The sequence below is a fragment of the Triticum aestivum genome, chromosome 7A (assembly GCF_018294505.1).
Source record: "Triticum aestivum cultivar Chinese Spring chromosome 7A, IWGSC CS RefSeq v2.1, whole genome shotgun sequence".
Taxonomy (NCBI): domain Eukaryota; kingdom Viridiplantae; phylum Streptophyta; class Magnoliopsida; order Poales; family Poaceae; genus Triticum; species Triticum aestivum.
In genome coordinates, this window is record NC_057812.1 from 581,123,154 (window position 1) to 581,146,771 (window position 23,618).

General features: G+C 44.3%; 3 protein-coding genes and 1 non-coding gene across 7 annotated transcripts; 3 read left to right on the plus strand and 1 right to left on the minus strand.

Annotated features, from left to right (window-relative positions):
* Window positions 1-11,874: 11,874 nt before the first annotated feature.
* On the plus strand, window positions 11,875-16,158 carry LOC123148418 (uncharacterized). 2 transcript variants are annotated; one of them, XM_044567849.1, is made up of 3 exons: window positions 11,875-12,507; window positions 12,972-13,027; window positions 15,868-16,158. In XM_044567849.1, the coding sequence occupies exons 1-2, from the start codon at window positions 12,121-12,123 to the stop codon at window positions 12,981-12,983; spliced, it is 399 nt and encodes a 132-aa protein (XP_044423784.1). In that variant the 5' UTR covers window positions 11,875-12,120; the 3' UTR covers window positions 12,984-13,027; window positions 15,868-16,158. The 2 variants fall into 2 exon arrangements, with proteins under 2 accessions (XP_044423784.1, XP_044423783.1); XM_044567848.1 differs by lacking the exon at window positions 12,972-13,027 and having other exon boundaries at window positions 11,883-12,507.
* Window positions 16,159-16,682: 524 nt separating this feature from the next.
* LOC123152341 (cinnamoyl-CoA reductase 1-like) lies at window positions 16,683-18,558 on the plus strand. The gene is made up of 6 exons (XM_044571915.1): window positions 16,683-16,970; window positions 17,057-17,226; window positions 17,323-17,508; window positions 17,616-17,778; window positions 17,880-18,069; window positions 18,160-18,558. The coding sequence occupies exons 1-6, from the start codon at window positions 16,841-16,843 to the stop codon at window positions 18,293-18,295; spliced, it is 975 nt and encodes a 324-aa protein (XP_044427850.1). The 5' UTR covers window positions 16,683-16,840; the 3' UTR covers window positions 18,296-18,558.
* TRNAL-CAG (transfer RNA leucine (anticodon CAG)) lies at window positions 18,478-18,558 on the minus strand. The gene has a single exon. It is a non-coding gene; the product is annotated as a tRNA-Leu (tRNA).
* An 824-nt stretch (window positions 18,559-19,382) lies between these two features.
* LOC123148419 (protein ALP1-like) lies at window positions 19,383-23,499 on the plus strand. Of its 3 annotated transcripts, XM_044567852.1 has the most exons (5): window positions 19,468-19,673; window positions 20,241-20,765; window positions 20,847-21,072; window positions 21,847-22,198; window positions 22,481-23,466. In XM_044567852.1, the coding sequence occupies exons 4-5, from the start codon at window positions 21,848-21,850 to the stop codon at window positions 23,084-23,086; spliced, it is 957 nt and encodes a 318-aa protein (XP_044423787.1). In that variant the 5' UTR covers window positions 19,468-19,673; window positions 20,241-20,765; window positions 20,847-21,072; window position 21,847; the 3' UTR covers window positions 23,087-23,466. The 3 variants fall into 3 exon arrangements, with proteins under 3 accessions (XP_044423786.1, XP_044423785.1, XP_044423787.1); XM_044567851.1 differs by lacking the exons at window positions 21,847-22,198; window positions 22,481-23,466 and adding an exon at window positions 21,151-21,839 and having other exon boundaries at window positions 19,383-19,673; XM_044567850.1 differs by lacking the exon at window positions 20,847-21,072 and having other exon boundaries at window positions 19,467-19,673; window positions 20,241-20,644; window positions 22,481-23,499.
* The last annotated feature ends 119 nt before the right edge of the window (window positions 23,500-23,618 follow it).

The following is a 23,618-nucleotide window of genomic DNA, read 5'->3' on the forward strand; positions in this document are numbered from 1 at the left end:
AATGAGGTGCGGTTTTCGGCCACACGATCGTGATCGAACGACCGAGATGACGGAAGAGGTTTAGGTGGGTTTTGGGCCAAATTGTAAGGGTGTTGGGCTGCAACACACACAAGGCCTTTTCGGTCCCTCGGTTAACCATTGGAGTATCAAACGAAGTCCAAATGATACGAAACTTGACAGGCGGTCTACCGGTAGTAAACCAAGGCCGCATGACAAGTCTCGGTCCAATCCGGAAATGTTTAATCCCCACACACGAGAGAAAGGTAGGATTGGCCACCAGGGAAGAACGAAGCGCCGGATTGCAAAACGGACAATGGGGAAAATGCTCGGATGCATGAGACGAACACGTATGCAAATGAAATGCACATGATGACATGATATGCAATGCATGACATGCAAGCAATGACAAGGCAACAACAGCGAATAACTGCACGATACCTGGCACATCGGTCTCGGGGCGTTACAACACTCCACCACTACGAGAGGATCTCATCTCGAGATCTAGAATGGCACCGGGGGGACAACGGAAAAGGAAGAGAAACGGTAAAACTAATTGCTTCTTTGACAAACGAGTGAAACCAAAGAACCTTGAAAAGGTTAGGCCATCTCGAGACAAATACAACAGAGATGAACGAAGTATAAAGCACTCTGTTAGGAAAGAGGAACGAGGAAGAAGAAGGTTGAAAGCACTCCAGTTGAAAAGAGATGCAAAGCTTGATAAGGCGGAAAGAACTTGAGCAAAAGGGCACAACACTCCGGTTAAGTGGATAGGCATGAAAATAACACAATCTTGACAAAACAAGAAGATGGGTTGAAGAGAGCAACATCACAATGCCTCCGGAACAAAAGTAAGAATGGAATGGAATGAACGAAGGGAAACACGATCTTGAGAGAGCACGCTTACAAAAAATGCTAGAACGGAGTTGTTGGAAAACCAACAACGAAAAGAACAAGGTTGTAGTGGGCTTATGGAGAACATCTCAAAACTATGAGGTAAAATTCTGCCACTAATAGAAACGATATATTAGGTTGATAACAACAAGGAGGTGAGAAGCTTAATTCACCGGGAGGATAGCTGAAGAACTTGGATCATATATTATCACCAATAATAGCAACAAACCTTAGGGAAAGTTTTAGGTGAAAAATAAACCCAAGACAATTACAACGAATAGGTTGATGGCTTTAAAATATCCCAATCTTGACAGCATGTGAATCATGAAAACATGAACTCAAATTATCAAGAAAGACATAATACCACCTCCAATGATATGGTTGAACGAATTGCACTTTAAAATGCAAGATAAGGAACACTTGAGCTCCTTTGAGAAGAATCTCGATGAACACTTCGAGAAAGAATTAAATCCTTGATGAACCATCATGTAGAACCTTCATGAAGAAACTCCGGTAATAAAAGAATGATCCAAAATAATTGACTGATGGAAAGAATAAGATTGAAGCCTCACAATGATTTAGATGGATCTCTGTGGTGATAAAATTGCGAGAGCTAGGAACTCCGGGAAAGAAAAGATAAAACATCTCGAACCGAGAATGTGATATGATGAACCAGTCCGGAAAGCAGGAATTAAATCACTTGGATGAAACAAGAGTAAGAATTACATTATGCTTATCCTTCACCAATTTAAATTGATGACAATCAACGGATTTGGCATATTACTTATTCTCGTAGAAAAGGATTAAGAGAGATATCGCATAAACTCGAGAAAATTTTCAATGAACCACCGGTAGGATTGAAAAGAACGAAAGAATTGATATGATAAATGAAGGAAGAAGAATCTTGGAAGAACCATCCGAAGAATTAAAAATGAACGAATAAAAGATAACGAAACACCGGGAAGAATTAACAAATTAAAGAACATGCTTGAGAGAATTTAGATACATGAGAACGAAGAGATCATGACTGATTAGAGATCACTTGAAGGATGCACCATTAAGATTGGAGAATGATAACTGAATTCTGAGAATGAATAAACCTGAAATGATGTACTCCGAAAAACAAACTGAGAAGACTCTTGAATTGCTCCGGATAGGTGAAAAGAATTCTCACGATCAACACAATTACGAGAGGATGGCAACAAGCTAGAATCACGAATCTTGAAGAGAATGGAGCAAGATTGAGAGAAAAATCTTCTTCGGACTTCAAAATCCGAGAATGACGACGAAAACATCACCAAGAATTATTTAGACCCTCCGGAAGAATCAAAACGAAGACGTTGAGCCAACGATGAAAAGAATGGTGAAAGATCTAGGAGATGGCATTTGACTGATGATAACTCATTCTTACGTCAAACTTTAAAAGGAATTTGATTATAGCTCCAGAAAAATAGAAGAGTCAGGTAAGATCCTGGAAAAAGACCTGTGGGTTAGGGCCCACTCAAGAGAAACTCCGTTGAAATGATTAAAAAGAGAGGTTGCACCAGTTGAAATAAATGGCTTGAATGAGATAACAACCTCGAAAAAAATCTTGAACGAATGCAGAGTGGAAAACATGAATCTTCGAGATAGCTTGAGCACTCCGGAACAAATGAATAGCGAAGAGTGGATGATTAAGAATTGCACCGGCATGAGAAAACATTGAAAACGAGGAAAAGGATATGATCAACACCGAAAGCTTGAATTGGTTCCACCGGAGAAGAAAACGAGTGACGAACTTGAAACTCCGTTAGCATCTTCATGACAATCACCGGATACGAACATGAAGGAAAAGAATGGAGAGACTTCCGTCGATAAAATGAATAGTGAAAAAGAACTCTGAGTTCTTGAATAAAAAGGGTGGGTGGGCGGGAAAAACAAAGGCACCTTGGAGATGAATGAAACAAACACCGTTGAGAAGAACTGATAATTGATCTTGCGAAAATTGAAGTGATCGGATCCACTTGAAGAGAAAACACGCCGGTTGAAAAAAAAGGATTGGCATGACAAACTCGATTAACAAGGAGGATTAGTATTCACATTGGAATATGAGAACACCATTTGGGGAAGGTATGGGATCAACACTTGACTTCGAAGCAACTCGAATACCACAACTCAAAACAAACAAAGGATTGGCTTGCAAAATAAGCCAGAGCAAACATATGATAGAGATTTCGTCCGAAGTTTTCGTGGTGGGGCCTACACGGGCTCGATCGTACAGCACCATCATGTACAAGGCAGTGCACATGACATACGAAGCGTCCCCGAGTCGGCATAGCCAAGGACTCTTTAAGACACAACGAGACCACTGTAAAACCGACCGTGAATAGGCGGACCACTAGACGTCGAACCCCAATTTCATATCATACATCTGTTGGAAAAATATCCTAAGAGCTACTTGATTTCCCACCTATAAACTCCTGAAATTTTCCGGTTATGCAATCAGGTGTTGGGGATACAGGGGAAGCGTAATATCTCACCCAAACTAGCAAATCCTACATCCAGCTGTATCCATCCTTCAACACATAACCAAGAAACCTTCGGAAATCATCTACCTCAACCTTCGAAAAGCATTTGTTATACAAGTTATGGCGATACTCCTGAACTCCCGCCCCAGTACTGGGTGGCGTCGAGGTTATCTCACCAACGAACTGCATAAAAGAGATTTTCGATGTCGGTGTACTAAACTCAGGTATTCCAGAACTGCAACGATAAAATTATGACAACAACACCTCAGAGCTCAACTCCCCGGGACACTTCCACTAAACCCCTGACAGGAGGCACCAAGACAATGTTCTCATCATAAAACCATCGAAACGATTCCAAGATACCTGCGTGATCCTAAAAAAATTAGTGAAATTTGAGAAGAGAAGAGTCAAAACTCTACGTCAGGATGCCTCACCAGAGTGACAAAGGGACTTAGGAGTAAAAAGAATTCCTAAACTCTCTGATATATAATTCCTAAATGACTCAAAACATTTTTCTAGACATAACTCGGCTGCTAAAAACGATCAAGCAGTGGGGCTCCTAAGGTCGGGGAAGGCTCTGATTACCAACTTGTAACACCCTCGATGCGGCTATATCTCCCACGTGTCGAAGCACGACTTAGAGGCATAACCGCATTGAAAGCAATGTCGCAAGAGAGGTAATCTTCACACAACCCATGTAATACATAAGGGAAAGAGATACATAGTTGGCTTACAATCGCCACTTCACACAAATACATGAATAAAGCATTACATCAACCAGATACAATCAAGGTCCGACTACGGAACCAAAATGAAAGAAGAACCCCAAATGCGACAAAGGTTCCCGATCGACCCCAACTGGGCTCCACTACTGATCAACTAGAACGGAACAACACAAAGGCCAAGATCTTCATCGAGCTCCTCCTTGAGCTTGGTTGCGTCATATGCACGGACTCATCGGCACCTGCAAGCTGGTTTTGGAAGTATCTGTGAGCCACGGGGACTCAGCAATCTCGCACCCTCGCGATCAAGACTATTTAAGCTTATGGGTAAGGTAAAGGTAAGAGATGGAGCTGCAGCAAGCGACTAGCATATATGGTGGCTAAACATACGCAAAAGAGAGCGAGAAGAGAAGGCAAAGCACGATCGAGAAATCTATGATCAAGAAGTGATCCTATAGCAACCTACGCCAAGAATAACTCCAACAACCGTGTTCACTTCCCGGACCCCACCAGAAAGAGACCATCACGGTTACACACGCAGTTGATTCATTTTAATTAAGGTCGACTTCGGGTTTTCTACAACCGGATGTTAACAAATTCCCATCTGCCCATAACCGTGGGCACGGCTTTCAAAAGTTCAAATCCCTGCAGGGGTGTCCCAACTTAGCCCATGACAAGCTCTCACGGTCAACGAAGGAATAGACCTCCACCCGAGACGTTCCGATCAGACTCGGTATCCCGGTACAAAAAGACATTTCGACAGGGTAAAACTAAACCAGCAACACCGCCCGAATGTGCCGACAAATCCCGATAGGAGCTGCACATATCTCTTTCTCAGGGCACACTCATATTGTCCTAGGTACGGGTAGGCCAGCCCAGAGTTGCCCCTGGTGGCCACCGGTAGCTGACAGGTGGACCAACACTCAGAAGAGCACTGGCCCGGGGGGTAAAATAATGATGACCCTTGAGTCTGCAGAACCCAAGGGAAAGAAAAGGCTAGGTGGCAAATGGTAAAACCAATGTTGGGCATTGCTGGAAGAGCTTTACTTAAGGCGAACTGTCAAGGGGTTCCCATTATAGCCCAACCGTGTAAGGAACGCAAAATCCGGGAACATAACACCGATATGACGGAAACTAGGGCGGCAAGAGTGGAACAAAACACCAGGCATAAGGCCGAGCCTTCCACCCTTTACCAAGTATATAGATGCATTAATTAAATACGATATATAGTAGTATCCCAACAAGTAAAACATGTTCCAACAAGGAACAACATCTCCATGTTCCAACAAGGAACAACTTCAATCTTCACCTGCGACTAACAACGCTATAAGAGGGGCTGAGCAAAGCGGTAACATAGCCAATCAACGGTTTGCTAGGACAAGGTGGGTTAGGGGCTTGGTTCAACAATATAGGAGGCATGATAAGCAAGTGGTAGGTATCGCAGCATAGGCATAGCAAAAGAGCGAGCAACTAGCAAGCAAAGATAGAAGTGATTTCGAGGGTATGATCATCTTGCCTGAAATCTCGCAAGGAAGAAGAACGAGTCCATGAAGAAGACAAACGGACGTAGTCGAACGGGTCCTCACAAACGCAACGTTAATGGAACCAACCCGAAGAAGCAAACACCGGAAAAGAGCACACAACATAGTAAACAACCAACACATGAACATGGTATGATATGCGGGATGCGGTATGCGATGCATATGCACGATTGGACAAGGAATGCATGAACCTGGCCTCAACTTGCAAATCCAAGTGTGCCACTGGAAAGATGAGATGAAATTGCTTGAAAACGATATAAAGAACGCCGGAATCGGAGTTACGGTTTGGAAATGGCAAGCGATTCAAATATGACACCGGTCTGCGATTTACAGCAAGTGGTCATCTAAATGCAATGAGATAAACATTCTACAGCGCTCAAATATGACAACAAAATACATGGCAGGGATGCATTCAAGATGCTTAACAAAAGTCTAGCACTGAGCTACGGCCAAATCATCCATTAACAGGCTCAAACAAGCATGTCAAAACTGCAAATGGTAAACAGATCTCGGACTTAGTGAAATTAACACTTGTCTGAAATTTCAGATCAGATAGCACTCTTCGGAGCAACAAAACTACATGCTACAGGACCTGAACATGGCAAAGTAAAACATGGCATGGAGCTACTCAAATAGCTTAACAAAAGTCCCTTAGTGACCTTGAGCCAAAAGAGATTAGAAAATATACTAACACGCACGCGAGCATAGCAAAATCATAATCAGTTTTCAGACAGTGAAAACTGACACTTGCTGAAACATAACTCAAGTAGGCATGTTTACGAGCTCGATGCACTCACTACGGTGCAAGTCATGGCAAGGCAAGCATACATCCATTAAGAAGGCACAAAATTCAAGCTAGACATGGCAAGAACAATGGCATAGCATGCACGGATCAACCACAACATCATCGGCAAAATTGCAAACAAGTTGACAATCTGCCCAGATTCACAAAGTAGCAAAAGTAGAGCTCGATTGACTCAAGCTAGGGTGCTCCATAATTGCAAACAAAGACATGGATGGATAGAGCACTACAATATTAACAAAACTCCTTTACTGATCACCCTCAAAAGAGGCACGGATCGCTAGGAAACAACATGAACATATGGCATCATGAGATAAACAGGTTAAGGACTTAGTGGAAATGCTAAGTCCCTGAAAACAGAATTACCGAGTGCCTCACTTTGCAAGCTTGCACTAGTCACCACACACATCAAAAAAATACATGGGTTGCACCTCTGGAAAGATGACAAAACTCTTAACAAAACATATGTAGAGCGTCAGGGCATAACATGCACACAATAATCATGGCAAAAATGACAAAAGTCTAAGATGGAGTAGCAGATCTGACAATTAACTCAAGTAGCCCTCTTCTAACAGCATTTCGGGCATCACGATGAGCTCAAATGAAAATGATGCAATGGAATGAAATGATGTACTCTCTGAGATGAACATTTTGATATGCTATATGCATGAATCGGAGCTACGGATGCAAAGTTACGAGTTCTCGAACAGGGCAACATGGATCTGCAATTTCCGGGACTTAGTGAAAATATACCTCCGCGAAAGTCAACGCGGGACGGAGGGATCCGGGACGGAGCGGTGCAGATCTGAGGGTGGCATGTTTGGTTGGACTCCCGATGGATCTCGTCCAGGCGGGGCGGATCTGGCCGGGACGGACTCCGGCGAGCGGCGCGGCGATTCCGGCAAGGGGCGGAGCAAGGCGGAGCTCGGACATGGCGGACGGCGAGCTTGGTTGAGCGGCGAAGCAGCGGCGGGGCATGGCGGCGACCGGGGCTGGAGCAGGGCGGCGAGGTGCCGGCCATGGCGTCGCGGCGGCGACGGCCGGCGATGGAAAACCGGCGAGGCGCGGTGGCGCAACGGCGGGCAAGGAGCTTCGCGCGGCGCAGGGCACATGGCGGCGTGGTGAAGGCGGAGGAAGTCGGCAGCGGGCGGCGCGCGGGGAAGCGCAGGGACTCGGGCGGCGGCGCTGGCGTCCGGGCCGGGCGGGCTGCGGGAGGTGGGAGGCGCGCGGCGGACAGGTGGTGGCCTGGGAGTGGAGGAGAGCGGCGGCGGAGACGACGTGGCGGCTCCCCATTGGTGGGAGTGAGGTGGCCGGCAAGATGGACATGTCCGGCGCGGCGTGGACGCGTCCGGCGGCGCGAGAGGAGGAGTTTTAGGGTTTCAACCGCGAATATTTCGGGGATGGCCCCATATTTGTAGGTAGAGGGAGTTAGGAGAGTCCAAATGAGGTGCGGTTTTCGGCCACACGATCGTGATCGAATGACCGAGATGATGGAAGAGGTTTAGGTGGGTTTTGGGCCAAATTGTAAGGGTGTTGGGATGCAACACACACAAGGAATTTTCGGTCCCTCGGTTAACCGTTGGAGTATCAAACGAAGTCCAAATGATACGAGACTTGACAGGCGGTCTACCGGTAGTAAACCAAGGCCGCATGACAAGTCTCGGTCCAATCCGGAAATGTTTAATCCCCACACACAAGAGAAAGGTAGGATTGGCCACGGGGAAGAACGAAGCGCCGGATTGCAAAACGGACAACGGGGAAAATGCTCGGATGCATGAGACGAACACGTATGCAAATGAAATGCACATGATGACATAATATGCAATCATGACACGCAAGCAATGACAAGGCAACAACAGCGAATAACTGGACGACACCTGGCACATCGGTCTCGGGGCGTTACAATTGAAATGTATTCCGCTCATTAAAACTATCAGTTTCAAACACTGAAAAATTAGTTTCACAGCAAAAACTGGTTTTATTTCACTTTATTCAAATAACTTATTTCACTCATTTCAGAAAACACACTGCACTCATTTACGAAATATAGATTTCACCCATTTCACTAGTTTCAGAAAACACATTACAGTCATTTTCAGAAAACGTATTACACTCATTTCACTAGTTTCCAAAATAAGTATTTCACAAATTTGAAACAACGTATTTCACTGATTTGGAAAACTGATTTCACTCATTTCGATAATTGATTTCAATCATTTCGAAAAATGTAATTTGAAATGAGTGAAATTAATTTTTTTGATATGACTGAAATAGACAAATTAAACTAGTTTAAATATATTCAAGATTGGTCTCATTCTAAACATCTTATGTTCAATAATTTGAATATATGAAAATTTTAAATAATAGAACAATGTTGTAAAAAATATTGGCCATCTAAAAATGTAAACAAAAATAAAATGCATGGACTTGTTTGAGAGAGAGGAGAGATGTTGCATGCATGCGTACATCCCACTGCAAAAAGTACCGCCACTCCTCACATGGGTCCTACGTATTAATCTAACATTGATTTGACTATATACAAAAGATTAACTGCCACAATACATGGTTATACATATGAGTGGGTACCACTTAAACACACATCACAAAGCATGTGAATGGTGGATGGTTAGCCGGTGGCTCCCAGCACCGGTAAAAGAGACTTTGCGATGGTGTCACTGATGTGCCCAAGGTTGCGCGCGGAGCGTAACCAGGTGGGCATTTTGTATCCTAAAGAGCGCTGCAAATGTGGCGCTAGTTTCAGCTCAAGAACGTCACGGTAGCTAATGCGATGATCAAACGGTAGCGTGAAATTGTATTGATCAGACTAGTGTGACAAATAGTACCACAATAGCTATATGTAAGTTGACCGAATTTGTAATTTGGATAAGTCAGTTTTCTGGGAGAAGGAGCGGTTGAAGAAGGAAGAACAAAAAAGAATGGTCGTTAAATCTTAATCTAATGGCACAAAAAATGACTTATCCACAATAACTTTTTAGACAACTTGGGTATAGCCGGTCCGAAAAATACCCATGTTTTGTAAGTTGTTCACATTGCAGATATGATACGCAACACAAGATACAAAGTTTCATGACCATTTGTATCTTTTTTATAAATGATGTTTGACTCGCATTAAAAGAATACAAGGATCATAAGTATGCACCGGCCTCCGCAAATTAGTATGCATACAAACCCAGTTAATCAAGGGGCATTACTTGAATGCCACTACATGTACATGTGAAGAAATGATTAAGAGAACTGTATTTGCGAAAGAATGACAACACCAATGCACACACAAGAAATAAAAAAAAGGACGTCAAAAAGTCTCGTCGAAACAAACTAGCATGCGGCAGCAGCCATCAACATTATCCACTAATTATGTCATCACTCAGACCGTGGGAAAGGTATTTCAACATCGATGCCTCAAAAATGGGATGACACGTGAGTGTTGCCGTTGCCAGATCCGACCACAAAGGCTAGATCTTGGTTTTTCACCCCTAAGAGGAAGTTAGAGCAAACTTCAGACAATGCCTTCCACAAGGGTCCCCTATGGTCATTTGCATTTTGCGTCTTGGTTGATTACTTGTCTAATCTTTCCTCAAGGTATCTTCTCTTTCTATGTTATTTTATGTATTTCTTTGGTCTGGTTATTTCAAATCATTCTACCGCAATCATAACTCTCCATCTTATACTTAAGGCTTGAACATTTCAAATGTTTCAATGAGCATGAAAAAAATCATGGGATTTGTGGATTGTTCGAAGAAAGAAGAAAATTAAGGACATAGTGATGTCGTGACACAAGATTCATCTTGAGAAAAAACTGCAAGCACGGGTGAGGATACTAGTGATGTCCTTTTAGATTCGGACAACATGCATAATCAAGAGAAATTCATACGGCGTAGCTAGAGAATGAGCAAAGTAGACGCCATAGTGTACTTGCCCAATCTTTTACTGTGCGACTTCAATGATGCATTTGCAATTAGTGCCGCGGCACACACATTCAAAATCGATGAAATCACGCGCACGCACGCATGCACGCACCTTGATGAAAAAGTGCAAGTGCATGGACAATCCTCCAAGAATCAACAATAAATTAGAGATGAGTGTCTCCAATCTCCGCCAAAAACACACAGATGGCCCAACAATAATAAGTGCATGGACTATCCTCCATCTCTCATCGTGCTCTCATCGCCCCTGCTGGAGGGCACTGACGTGTAGAGTCTGTAAAGATCCATTTCGAGATTAGGTTGATGATTGTTTGGTTTGTAGGGGGACTAGTCCCCTTGTGAAACTAATTCACTCACCATAAATACACATGATGGACAAGAATCTCTACTCTTATAAAAAACAGAGATGATGATGATGGTGTGCCTGCCATCCTACAATATAACCCGTTCAATTTATACCTGATGGATAGGAAGGAAATTATGACAATTTTGCAAAAAAAAAACCCACACCTTTCTTCACATTTGCAAATAAGGCCTTCCTTTATTTATCATTTTCTCTCACAAGATAAACTACTTATACAAATGCATCTTGATGTTACGTGCAACGCACGAGCATCTTGCTAGTAACACTAACATGCAAAATAAACGATATGACGACTCAAGCAAGACAAACATAAATTAGACCTGCATAACTGATAAATAAAGATCTTTTTACCATGAATCAGTGAGTAATTTTACAACTCATTGTACAAACTGGATGATACCCCGTGCGTTCTACGAAAATCTTGTTTAAAAACACATAAATAAGTGTAAATAAACTAAAACGAATGTAAGAGTATTTTGCATGACTAAGTTTCTAAAAAAATGGCATACATGGGTCGACGAGGTTGCATGTTTTCCATGAACAAACCAATGTAAAAACAAACTTCTAACTATATGCATAACTTGGTGATGTGACATTGTTGCATGTATAGTGAGGTACAAGTATTTAGGAATAGAGAATACCTAGAACAAGGAGTGACATTCAGGCGATGCAACTTTTATACCTAAACGTGGGGAAATGGTTTAGCGACGGGGAGAGCACGTTGAGAGCAAGCAATTTGCTTTTACTTTATAGTTAATTTGTTTTTCATTTTTGTTTATATGTTTTTACCGTTTTATTTTCTCTTTATGCGAGATATTAGTATTTTCATTTTTTAAAATGTGTGAACACTTTTTAAAAAAATCATGATTATTTTTATAAAAAACATGAATAGTTTTTAAAATTACGTGAAGTCTCTAAAAGTGCTTATATTTAGGAATGGAGGGAGTACATATTATTTTTTGTGTAAATATATTTCATATTCACGAACATATATAGCGTGATTTATATCGTTTGTTTATTATCAAAATTCCAGAAAACCTCATACCTATGTGAATGGGCCACGCTGACCTCTCGGGCCGTTAAGCCCACGACGCTCTCTCCCCGCACTATAGCAACGCCCGGCGCCCGGCGCCGCCTCCTCCCCAACGCGTCCTCCCGTCGAGCGCCACCGCACTGTTTCCTCGCCGTCGCGCGCCACCGCTGCTCTCCCGTCCGCCTTCACCATACGCTGCCGGCCGTACCAACCCTGCTCCTAACCGTCTCCAGGATTCCTTCGCGGGCGCCGCGGGCCGTCTTCTGGAAGCGGATCGGAGGCGGCGAGCGGGCGGGGAAAGCGGCGGCCAGAGGAGATGCTCAAGTTCCTGTCCAGGGTTGTGGTGGAGTACAATCCGCTGGACCCGCGCAAGGCGGCGGCCGTGGAGCTCCTCGCGCAGTGCAACGGCCGCAAGGCCAAGGACTCCAACCCCACCTGCTCCGTCGAGCTTCGGCGCCTGCCCTCCCCGGCCGCGGCCGAGGACCCCAAGGCCCAACCGCCCCCGCGCGTCCTCGTCACCTACCTCAACGGCGCCGAGGAGGCCTTCGTCGCCGCCGACGGCGCCACCGCGCAGGGCATGCGCGACCAGATCCTCGCCCGCGGCCGCCTCCTCGAGACCGAGCAGCTCTTCCGCGAGGCCGGGGAGAAGTGGCCCGTCGTCATCCCCGAGGAGGAGCTCGGCATGTCATTCCCCGGCATCAAGGTGCCTCTTCTACTCCTGTTTCGTTAACTTCACTTTCTGTCGAACACCTTGCGTGCGTGCGCGTTGTGTACTGAAATCCCTCGTCCAAACATTGGAATACAGACAGTTGCTTACGTCGTCGCTCTTTCAACCTGTATATGTGGTCATGGAACCCTTTTTACAATGCATAACATTCTTATGTGCGTCAGAGTGTTATGCTATTATTCACGTGTAGAATGGATAAGTAGGATTACTACAACTTTTAAATTTATGTTTTGGTTAATTAATAGTACAGATGTAGCGTTACCTGTGTTGTGCTTTGGCTGTAGCCTTATATCATGTTTCACATATATCACTTGAGGCATATTTGTCTATGTATGCTGGATGCTCATTTCGGGTTTTATCTAGCCTCTTTTACCTTCCTTCTTTTCATCAAACATTGCTAACATTGTGTAATTTGTTCTCTTCAACATTTTGTATGTCAGGTGATTATATAGCTGGTCTGCAATTATTGCTCATTTCATTGAGTACCAACGAACATGTATGCATACTTATTTTTTTTCTGGCATTGAATCACTTCACCGATTGATTGTGTGCATGTGTACTGGGAAAATCATTGGAAATGACATTAAAATGCATGATCCTTTCTAGCTGCTGCATAAAGTTCAGGTTCTTGTATACTGTTTGTCAAGGTGTACTGTGCCTTTTTTTATAAGAAAACGTCAAAGTGTACTATTTATGTGCAACTTGATAAATATCGTTTGGCATTTAATCCAGTTCTATAGAAGGAATTAGGATCACCAATGGTTTTAGCATTTACAATCCAGTTCGATAAGGGGAACTATGACTGCAAGCCCATAGGCTGGTATTATGCATTTAGCCCTGGCTCATGAACATACTCTTTTGTAGTCATTCATAACATTGGAAGTAAAAAACTGGGTTTTGATTTTTAAAGTCAATAAGATGTCATGTTGACCGGTAACTTTGATTGCATATTAGATCTCTTTAACCATCATTCATATGGTTTGGCTGCATGCATTTTAGGGCATCATCCTTTTTTGTAGCTGTCGGTAGTTTCTGTTATTTATTTTGTTCTTATTTTTAAAAGACGTCTACTAATCTTAGCAGTGCCTTTATTCTTGGGTGTCCATAGGGCAGTCAAGCAAAAACACCTATACACCATTTTGACTTTTTTTTCTTGTTTTGTTCACCTACTCCTACTTATTAGTTGGTTTTATATATTGTTCATATAATCTCTCAGGGTTTAATTTCGTAGGTCAGCGTTCCATGATTTGTCTAGACATTTTGATGTTCCACTCCTACAGAAACGTGTGCCTAGGAAAGAAATGCTTACGTACTATCCCTAGCCCAGTAGCCCTTGACATTTTTTATTGAGAGAATACTGCTTTGGCTCGTTACCTTTGTAATAAGACATAAACATGTTCTTTTTCATTAACGCAGTAGTTAGTCATCCTGCCTGTTTTGTCGGAAAAAATAAATTGCACGAGCATATTGAGTGGCCATTTTACATGCCTCCTCAGTCAACCTTTTACATGGGATTCTTACCTTTTTAGGAACACCTTTATTTAATCTAGATAATAAAGAGTGCTTTGTGTTCCTAAATGCAGATAAATTTTAGTTTCTAAAGAATTTCCAATCTGCATAAGTAGAACCTGAAGATAGTTTGATTTTAAATTTACTATAATCAAGCATGGTTTCATTTGTCATAACTTAGTAACATTTTTATTGAAGTTGTTTTAAAACTAGTTTAGAAACTGCCATTAGTAGAAGAAGACAGTATGATATGTAAGATGTACTTGCATGGCTATGCTTATCTTTCGAGGAAGAGTTTACTAACAATTAGATTGAACTTCCATATGGTTCTCTTGGGCACAATATTTCCATTGAAATACTCAGACAAGCATCTGCGCATTGCACACTAGTTCCTGGACTGTAGATAACACTTATTTTCTAATTACCCGCTTGTATTGTTACCTGACATGTAACAATTTTAACCAGACACAACCAGACATTTGTCTTGGGCACAAGTTTTGTAAGTACATAGATAATGAAATGCACATTGCAAGCTCCAATAGTTCCTGGGTATCATATACGTAGTTTCTAATTGCCCATACTGTTACCTAGGGATGCAGCGAGGCGCCCGATCCGCCAGGCTTCGTAGTCAAAGTAGATCAACTTAGTTATAATCCTCCCGGTTCAGCTTTAGTTCAGTTTGAACTAAATTCTTGTTTTGGCGGGCTTATGCGGGATGCCCGCTTGCATCCCTACTGTTACCTACCTGTGTATACAGTACAGACATACTTCTGTAAATGTTGTGTATGACAATGCATTTCTTTCTGCTTGCGGACCCTTTATTCTTCACAGTAGCATAGAATTTGATTTGATGCTGTTGCCAGATGTGTTTCACACATCAAATGTTATTTTCCTTAAAAAGTATGGTGTTCTTGTTTTCAACATTTTATTTCCTTTTTTCCTATAATTGAATGAAATTCACTACACATACTTATCTCCAGTTGCTGCCAGCCTGCCATGCCCACTTTCATGTTTGAAGAAGCATATTTGTTCCTATTGGGCCATGGTATATGCCATTGATGTGCTGGAGAGCTATTTACACATAAAATTTAGGAGTTATGTACTTTTCATTTTGGTGATGTTTAGATGCAATATTCTCTCCCCAGACCCCACCTTGTGTGGGAGCTTCTATGCACTGGGTCTGTCCTTTTTTTTAGATGCAATATTCTCGAGATATCCAAGTCATATGCAGTCACGTTGCTCCTAGAGATTATCGGTTTCAAAGTGCGGGTGCTATTTCTAGTTTTGTTTATAGTCTCAATGATACCATGGACATGCATGGTAGATTTATTTTCTTCTTATACAGATGTTCCCCATCATTGTATTAAACCCTTGTGTTCCTAGGGATTAAGAAAAAACATACTACTCGTTCCTACCGATCCTACTATTTTCGAACGGAGGAAGTACATATTTACAAGATTGATTGCTTTATTGAATTGAGGTGCTCCTTGGTATATCCGCGTCATTCATGCCAGGTCGGGTGTTTTTGGTACACATGTTTAAGTTGCTTGTGAGCAATCCCATCTTAGTCACTTGTTAGTAGCACCGGAAATTGGTAGGATCACAAGGTGGACTGGGCACCCCACCAGGGGGGTTTCTTTATGGCACCCCACCAGGATGCATGCTTGAATTTTCCATCCGATGTAGCAGACCTGCTCAGTACTTTGGTACTCCCTCCGATCCAAATTAATTGAGCGTTAATTAATTTGGATCGGAGGGGGTATGAGTTTGTTTTCCTCCTCTCGTGAATTCTCAATGGAAATCTTGATATATGTTTTTACTTTGCAGCCAAAGAAAGCCGAGGAGAAGCCCCAGGCTTCGTGATCCAGGCAGAGCTCTTTCAGTCTGGTGTGGTTAACTAGCAGTACATCTGTTCTCTCGCATTTGGGAGCTTGTCTTGAGGTCTTCATTGACTGACTAGTTCAGGTTCAGGGCATGTCCCTTGTTCTTTTCTCTTTTCTCGGAACATGCTATGCCGAGTAGCCCATTGGTGTTGATTTTACAACCCTGTTCTGAACGATCAACTGTGAACCAATTTATTCAGAATAAGTTTGCTCTCTGCTCTTGTAGCGGTATTCACTGCGCATTTCTCTAAAGTCTGAGATGAAGTGCTGTAATCATGTTCGTAGCATCAGTTTCAACACGGGCCCTTGTTGTACCAGCATCGGCTGGTGATTTGAGCCCAGTGGCCGCTCGTGGAATCGTTGTAATTAAATATAGGGGTGTTTATTTTACACTTTTGTGTGTGTGTGGGGGGGGGGGGGGGGGGGGGTGGATTTTACACTTGTATCTCACCGGCTGCTTAGCAATTTTTTGCTGGAAACAAAATGATGAGCCGAGACCTGTGCACTAGTGTTAAAAACACTACTATATTATGGAACGGATGGAGTATCTTCATCCATCAGATAGTCAATCGTTCATGCATCGTGCATGGCGGGTCGGCTTTGAAGCAGTTTCGGAGTATCTTTGCCGTGATACAGTTTCTGCACTAGACAAACATCATGAAGCTTAGAGATCCAGCAGGGTCCTGCGTGCCACACGAGCGGCAAGGCGTGTCTTGCTCTGCGGCCTGAGTTGGACTCCCGCGCCACACTTGTCCTACTTTCAGACCAAGCAGCTGCCACGCGCAGGCCGCAGAAACAGCGGTCGCCGCCGCCAGACGCCGGACACGCGCGCATTTATAGATCGATACGCGAAGGCGCCGGCCGGCGAGCGGTGATCGCAAGGCGGCGAGAGCACGAGGAGAAAAGGAAAGGAACCCATGGAGGGCGAGGCGAGCAAGACGAAGACGGTGTGCGTGACCGGCGCCGGCGGCTTCGTCGGCTCGTGGCTCGTGAAGCGGCTCCTGTCCACGGGCGAGTACACGGTGCATGGCACCGTTCGCGACCTCGGTAAGAAAAGGTCGACGCCACCTTTTCTTTTGAGTTGTCCCGTGCAAAGGACCGACCCGACGGTGCAAGCGCGTTGGTGCACGCAGGTGATCGCAGGACCGGCCACCTGAAGGCGCTGGACGGCGCCGGCGAGCGGCTGCGGCTGTTCAAGGCCGACGTGCTGGACTACGCGAGCGTGGCGTACGCCGTGACCGGCTGCGGCGGCGTCTTCCACGTCGCCAGCCCCGTCCCCGCCGACAAGCCCCAGAACCCCGAGGTAACGTAGCAGTACCATTTTTCATCAGGAACCTGAGTGTTGATCTACGTATCATCGAATTTGTTGTTCTGTCGTGGTGACCTCTCATGTGCTCAGGTGGAGGTCCTGGCTCCGGCGGTGAGGGGCACGCAGAACGTGCTCAAGGCCTGCCACCAAGCCAAGGTCGGCCGCGTCGTCGTGGTGTCGTCGGCAGCCGCGGTGGCCATGAACCCCGGCTTCCCCAGGGACGCCGTCCTGGACGAGGACGCGTGGTCAGACGAGGACCACTGCAGAACCACGGGGGTGGCATCCATTCTCTTTTCCGTTTTCAAAATCAAAATCCTATAGTTATCGACCTATGTAGTAGGTGTCAGTTGTCACTCACCTTGTGTCGATTTCCATCTTGGCAGATGTGGTACGCCCTCTCCAAGACACTGGCCGAGCGCGAGGCTCTGGCCTACGCCGAGAAGACCGGGCTGGACGTGGTCACCGTGTGCCCGCCCTTGGTCCTCGGCCCGCTGCTGCAGCGCGTGGCCAACACCAGCAGCCTGGTCCTCGTCAACCTGCTCAAAGGCAAGTCTTTCTTCCGGTGTGCCTTATCGTGTACTCCGTACTAGACAACGAGCAATTGTGGATCAACATTTCTCGTGTGTCTTGCCTTGTTGCATGTGCAGGCGACTGCGACACCGTGGAGGACAAGGCGAGGAACGCGGTGGACGTCCGGGACCTCGCCGACGCGCTCGTCCTGGCGTACGAGACCCCGGAGGCGTCCGGGCGGTACATCTGCGGCGCGTACCGAAAGAAGCTGTCTGAAATGGTCGACATCGTCAAGAGCTTCTATCCAGACCTTACACGCCCCATGAAGTAAGTAAGAACGCAGGAGTACATAACTGCATATGCGATCAGCTTGCAGTTGCACTTTTGTGTGACCACTAACCAGGAGGTTATGTGCAGGTTTGTTGAAGGGGAAGAGGAAAGGATGATGAGCTCCAAGAGGCTGCAGGCGCTGGGGTGGAAGTTGAGGGCGGTGGAGGAGTGCCTCAGGGACAGCGTCGAGTCGTACAAGGCCGCCGGGCTGCTGCCGGAGTGAGCGGCTGAGACCTTCTTGGAGAAGAAAGAAGCGTGGCAGTGGTGAACTGAAGGACGGTGTGTTACGTTACATTCTGTCTGTGGAATCGAATGTGGTGCTCAAACTTTTGAAACTCAGCATAAAACGAGCTGGAAGGCAACGTAGCAAATTAATAATAAAAAATGAAAAAGAAAAAAGATGTGTGTCAAGAGTGGGATTTGAACCCACGCCCTTTCGGACCAGTACCTGAAACTGGCGCCTTAGACCAACTCGGCCATCTTGACGCTGCGTTGAACCTCTTTGCCAGTACCTTTTTAACTGGTGTCTCTTCTCGTCGCTACCTCTTGGGCCGTCAGCACATCTGCAAAGAGAATTGGGACACCAGGCACGGACGGGACTCTCGGGTTCCGGCGCATCCTATATGCGCCAAAAAAAATAGTAGTTCAAAAAAAGTTTAAAAATTTTCAAATTTTTTTTGGAATCAAACATGATTAAGTATTCTACTTGTATAAAAAAATTAGATAAGAAATGATTCATATTGACTTCGGGGCAAAAAAGACAAGTTTATGACAACAGTATAGCGGGTATAGTACTTGTATATAGAGTTTTTTGCCGACCCTTCAACCCAGGATGCAACGAAAGTCATTCTTCAACGAATCTTTTTATACTACTACAATACTTGATCATGTTTGATAAAAAAAGATTTGAAATTTTTTGAACTTTTTTTGAATTACTAAAAAAAATTATATATAGGATGCGGTGACACCCAGATTCTCCTTCGTATTTTCGCACCAGGCACCCGCTCTGTATGGAGCCACTGCATCAGGGTACGTGGCGTAGGCTCATGGCCAGCAAGCAAGCCCGCACAATACGCGGTGGGAGCGGCTCGCGTGCCGGAAACGTGCAATACGCGGTGGGATTCTACACTCCCGGACAAATTGCAAGTACTACCGGTAGCGTGCGTGATCACCGTGGGAATTTTGAAATCCATCCACCCTGCCCGCCAAAGAGCAGGGTGAACGTCCATTTTACTCTGCTTCATTTCGACTAACGGGGACCAAGGGCCTAATTGGTTTGCAGCCAAATTTTGGCAAGCCAACTATTGGCACGCGCCAAAAATTGGCGGTCGATTGGTTCGACTCGAACCGTGGGCGCGCCAACACGCGGCTAGCCAAATATTGGCCGCCTGTCTTACCCCACCGCTCTTCCACTTTGCCCTCACGGTTCGCCCAAACAGGGTATCCCCTTATCCTCCTTCGTCCCAGCCCCCAATCCCTAGCCCCTCCTTTCCACCGTCCGTACCGCCGCCAGCGACCAGAAGCGCTCAAGGACCTCGGCAATCTCCTGATCCGGTGGGAAATCGTCAACGAGCCAGACCAGATCCACCGGAGCAATCAAGGTTAGTTCGTGCCCAAATCTGATAGGTCTTTCCTTCTTTCCCTGTGTGCACTTTACCCAATCCCCTGCAGTGCGCTCTCATCTGACGCCACAATCAGATGTACGTGATTATTGTTTCAGATGCGAGGGGTACTGGTCTCTCTTAGTTTGCATCTGTAGTCCGCTCTCATCTGACGGGACAAGCAGTGCGCTCTTATCTTCTCTGTCTTGTACTTGGTACAGGATTCAGGCACGGTTCAGAGTTATTTTAGTACCTTCCATCTGCTTAAATCTGAAGCTAAATACCTTGCTTAAAGATTATGCTAAACTAATTGATGCTAGCATATCAGTACACCATGTGCCCTCATACTTTTCTACTGCCACGGTGGGAGGGCTGACACCTAATACTCTTCTAATTTATTTGAGGGCCTGAAAGACAGAGCAGTATCATCTTGCTTTTGACAACAGAAGTCACACAGCTTTGGTTGAATTTTTTATATATATTGACAAATTATTTACTATCTGCTTGTACATGCTTTGCATTGCTTTTCCATTTTCTTTTATGCTTATGCATCTTATCTTTACTCAGATGGATAATTCTCAACAACAATATCTATATTACTGTATGTGGAAGCAACGCACACTACTTGTCCTTTTTGTAATGTTGGTCCTTTGGTGGAGCAAGAAAAAAGAGAGGAAGAATAGAGCTAAACGTGTCAAGTATGGTCCACTTGTCAAGAGAGATATTTGGAGGAGTACTGAACTAATTAGACTGATCGACACCTCGGAAAGGACGTGTTTGCGCCAGCTCAGGATGTATCCGGCCGTTTTCTACAAGCTGTGTGCTCACCTTAGGGACAAAAAGCTTTTGGCTGACACAATTCATGTGTCCGTAGAGGAGCAGCTAGCTATGTTTCTGAAAATTGTTGGGCAATATCACACTCATTCCTCTGTAGGATTTGCATTGTGGCGATCTGAAGAGACAGTGAGTAGGTATTTTAACATCGTCCTATGTGCCCTTGTGAAGTTAGCCCGTGAAATAATCTGCACTCGGTCTACAGATACACATGCTAAGATCACTACCAACCCAAACAAATTTTATCCCTACTTTGAGGTAACTCTAACCAGTGTGTTATACTAGTTAATTTCCAAACTAAGTTCATTCTAATTCACACACGTTTAATTTTTTTTCTAGGGATGTATAGGGGCACTAGATGGCACCCATATTAGGGCACGTGTGCCTTCAAAATATGTGGACAGGTTTAGGGGCCGCAAGCCATATCCCACACAGAATGTCCTAGCTGCCGTGGATTTCGATCTTAGATTCACGTATGTTCTAGCAGGGTGGGAGGGATCTGCTCATGATTCTGCTGTATTGCATGATGCCCTATCTCGACCAAACGGTCTCAAAATTCCAGAAGGTAATTGCACATTTAAAAAATGTTGTTTAGTCTAAACATAGTAAATTAACTTAAGGTGGTATTCCACTATGTATGTAGGAAAATTTTATTTGGCTGATGCTGGGTATGCCACCAGGCGGGGCATATTGCCACCCTATCGAGGTGTTCGCTATCATCTGCAGGAGTTCCATGGTCCGAATCGTCCAACCTCTCCAAAAGAGCTGTTCAACCACCGTCATTCCTCACTGAGGACAACGGTCGAGCGAGCCTTTGCAGCTATTAAGAATCGTTTCAAGATTCTTAGTAATAGACCTTTCGTACCCTTGAAATCACAACCCAAGGTGGTTATTGCTTGTTGCGTCATTCACAACTGGATTTTAGACAACGGACCCGATGAGTTTGTAGATGACGAACCGACTTGGTACAACCACCTGCCAAGGAGTAGCAATCGTGTCTCCGACCGAGAGAGTGATGTACGCGAGTGGGCAGCCAAGCGTGATTCGATTGCCCAACAGATGTGGAATGATAGAGAGAGATTGGCGAACAATGATGCTTCGGACAGCGGGAGCAGTGCTAGTACCATTTGAAACTACCTTGCTGTAGTACATTTCCCTCATTTAGCAGTTTAGACATTTTGTGTTAATCTAGCTCTGTAATTTTCTTTTCCATGTATTGTGCAACTGTACTTTTATTTTGGAATGTACTGTTGGGTAATGTATGGATTGTCTGCTTGTGCTGAAACCCTTGTATATTCGCTGACATAATAGCATATTGACTTCTGACCTTCATTTATAGAATGGGTGAGCAAAAAGAAGGTGCCAAGCGTGAGGTTGCTCGCTCTCGTGATAATTACATGTCATGGAGTGATGATTGTACCAAGTATATGCTTGAGTGGTATATCGAGAAGCAAAGGGACAAGCCACCAACCTTCAAGTGGAAGGCACAACACCATCTACAATGTGCTAATGATTTGAATGACAAGTTTGGAATTACAGCTACAGCGAAACAAGTTGATCGACACTTTAGGTCATTCAAGGAGAAATGGAAGTGGATAAAGCTAGCAAAGGGGAGGAGTGGATATGGCTTCGATAAAGTACTTAACAAATTTAACATTGACAAGTCAGAGAAATCACCAAGCAAGCTTGGCGTAAGTTCGCTCCAGCTCACCTTTCTATTTGCATGATTTATAGTTCTCTATGCGATCATTCTTGTTTTTGCTAAACTGATTATCTAGTTTTTAATTTGAAAATGGCATGCCAGTGTTAATAGATATTCCTGTTTTGCATTTACCACTGTCAAAATATTCACTTACATAGATTATATGGTCTCCACCAGTTATACACTTGTTTTATAATCATTGTTGTGCTTTTAAATTGACCAGACTACTCAAACAATTTATTGCATTGATATGCTTTGGTTTATGTTGCAGAAAATAAAATTTAACTACCTTACTCATTCCATCAAGTTTTATCATCTCTTGGAAGAACTGTTTAGTGACTCATCTCATGCGGATGGCTCACTTGCTATTGATGTGAATAATGCAAGTGAGAATGTGGAATCTGATGGTAGTAGTGAAACAAGCAGCCACACATCCACTGCTGAACAAGGTCTTAGTGATTCTGACATGATTGCACCCAACAGTCCAGCAGAAGGCACTAGCTCAAATCTGAAGCGCAAGCATGTTAAAGCACCACATAAGAAGAAACCAAAGGTCAAGGCGCGTCGAGCCAGAGTGTTAGATGATGATGTGGCAGCGAGCATTGTGAGTCTTGCTGAAACTGTGAAATCTGCCGCCCCTATTCAGCCAATAGCAGCTACAGACCCTAATGCCAATCTTTGGAAGCACATTGAGTCGCTAACTCTCCCAGCAAATGAGAAAATTGAGTTAGCAACCTATCTTGCTAAGCCAGAACAAGAAGTTTTCCGTGGTTTCCTGAATTGTGCTAGCGACCAGACTTTTAATGCTTGGGTCCTTGATTATTTCGCGCACAAGTACGACGGCAAAGATCGCGCAACTGCTGATCCATCAATCTGAATGACATGTTTGGTGGCTTTCTTTTGGCAAGTGCTTTTGTAGTCTACTTAGCTGCTTTCCATGCACTTATGCTAAGTGGATTCCTGTGCTCTAAGGGTGTTTAGAGGGTCTTACCTTTTGTAATGCATTGCTGTAGCACAAATCTGAATTAAGCTAGTTTGTAAGAAATTACTTGATGGTGGATGGCCTTGTGCATGCTACGTTGCAATATTGCAGTGCTATGAAGATGCTTCTAAATTAGTAAATTATGCCCATGGTATGACCTGGCGTGTAAATTATGTATTGGCTTGCTTAGGTAACAAATTACTTGTCGGGACGAGTTATGCATATTTGGTAACAAACCAATTGATAGACACATGTTTTTTTGCCAAATATTGGCGAAAAACTGGCAACCAACCAATTGGTAGCCAAACATGCCAAATGTTGGCAACTTCCAGCTTTGCCAAAAATAGGCTTGCCAACAATTGGCATGCCAAAAATTGGCTGCAAACCAATCAGCCTCCAAGTCCACCACCAGTTTTTTTTTCTTTTC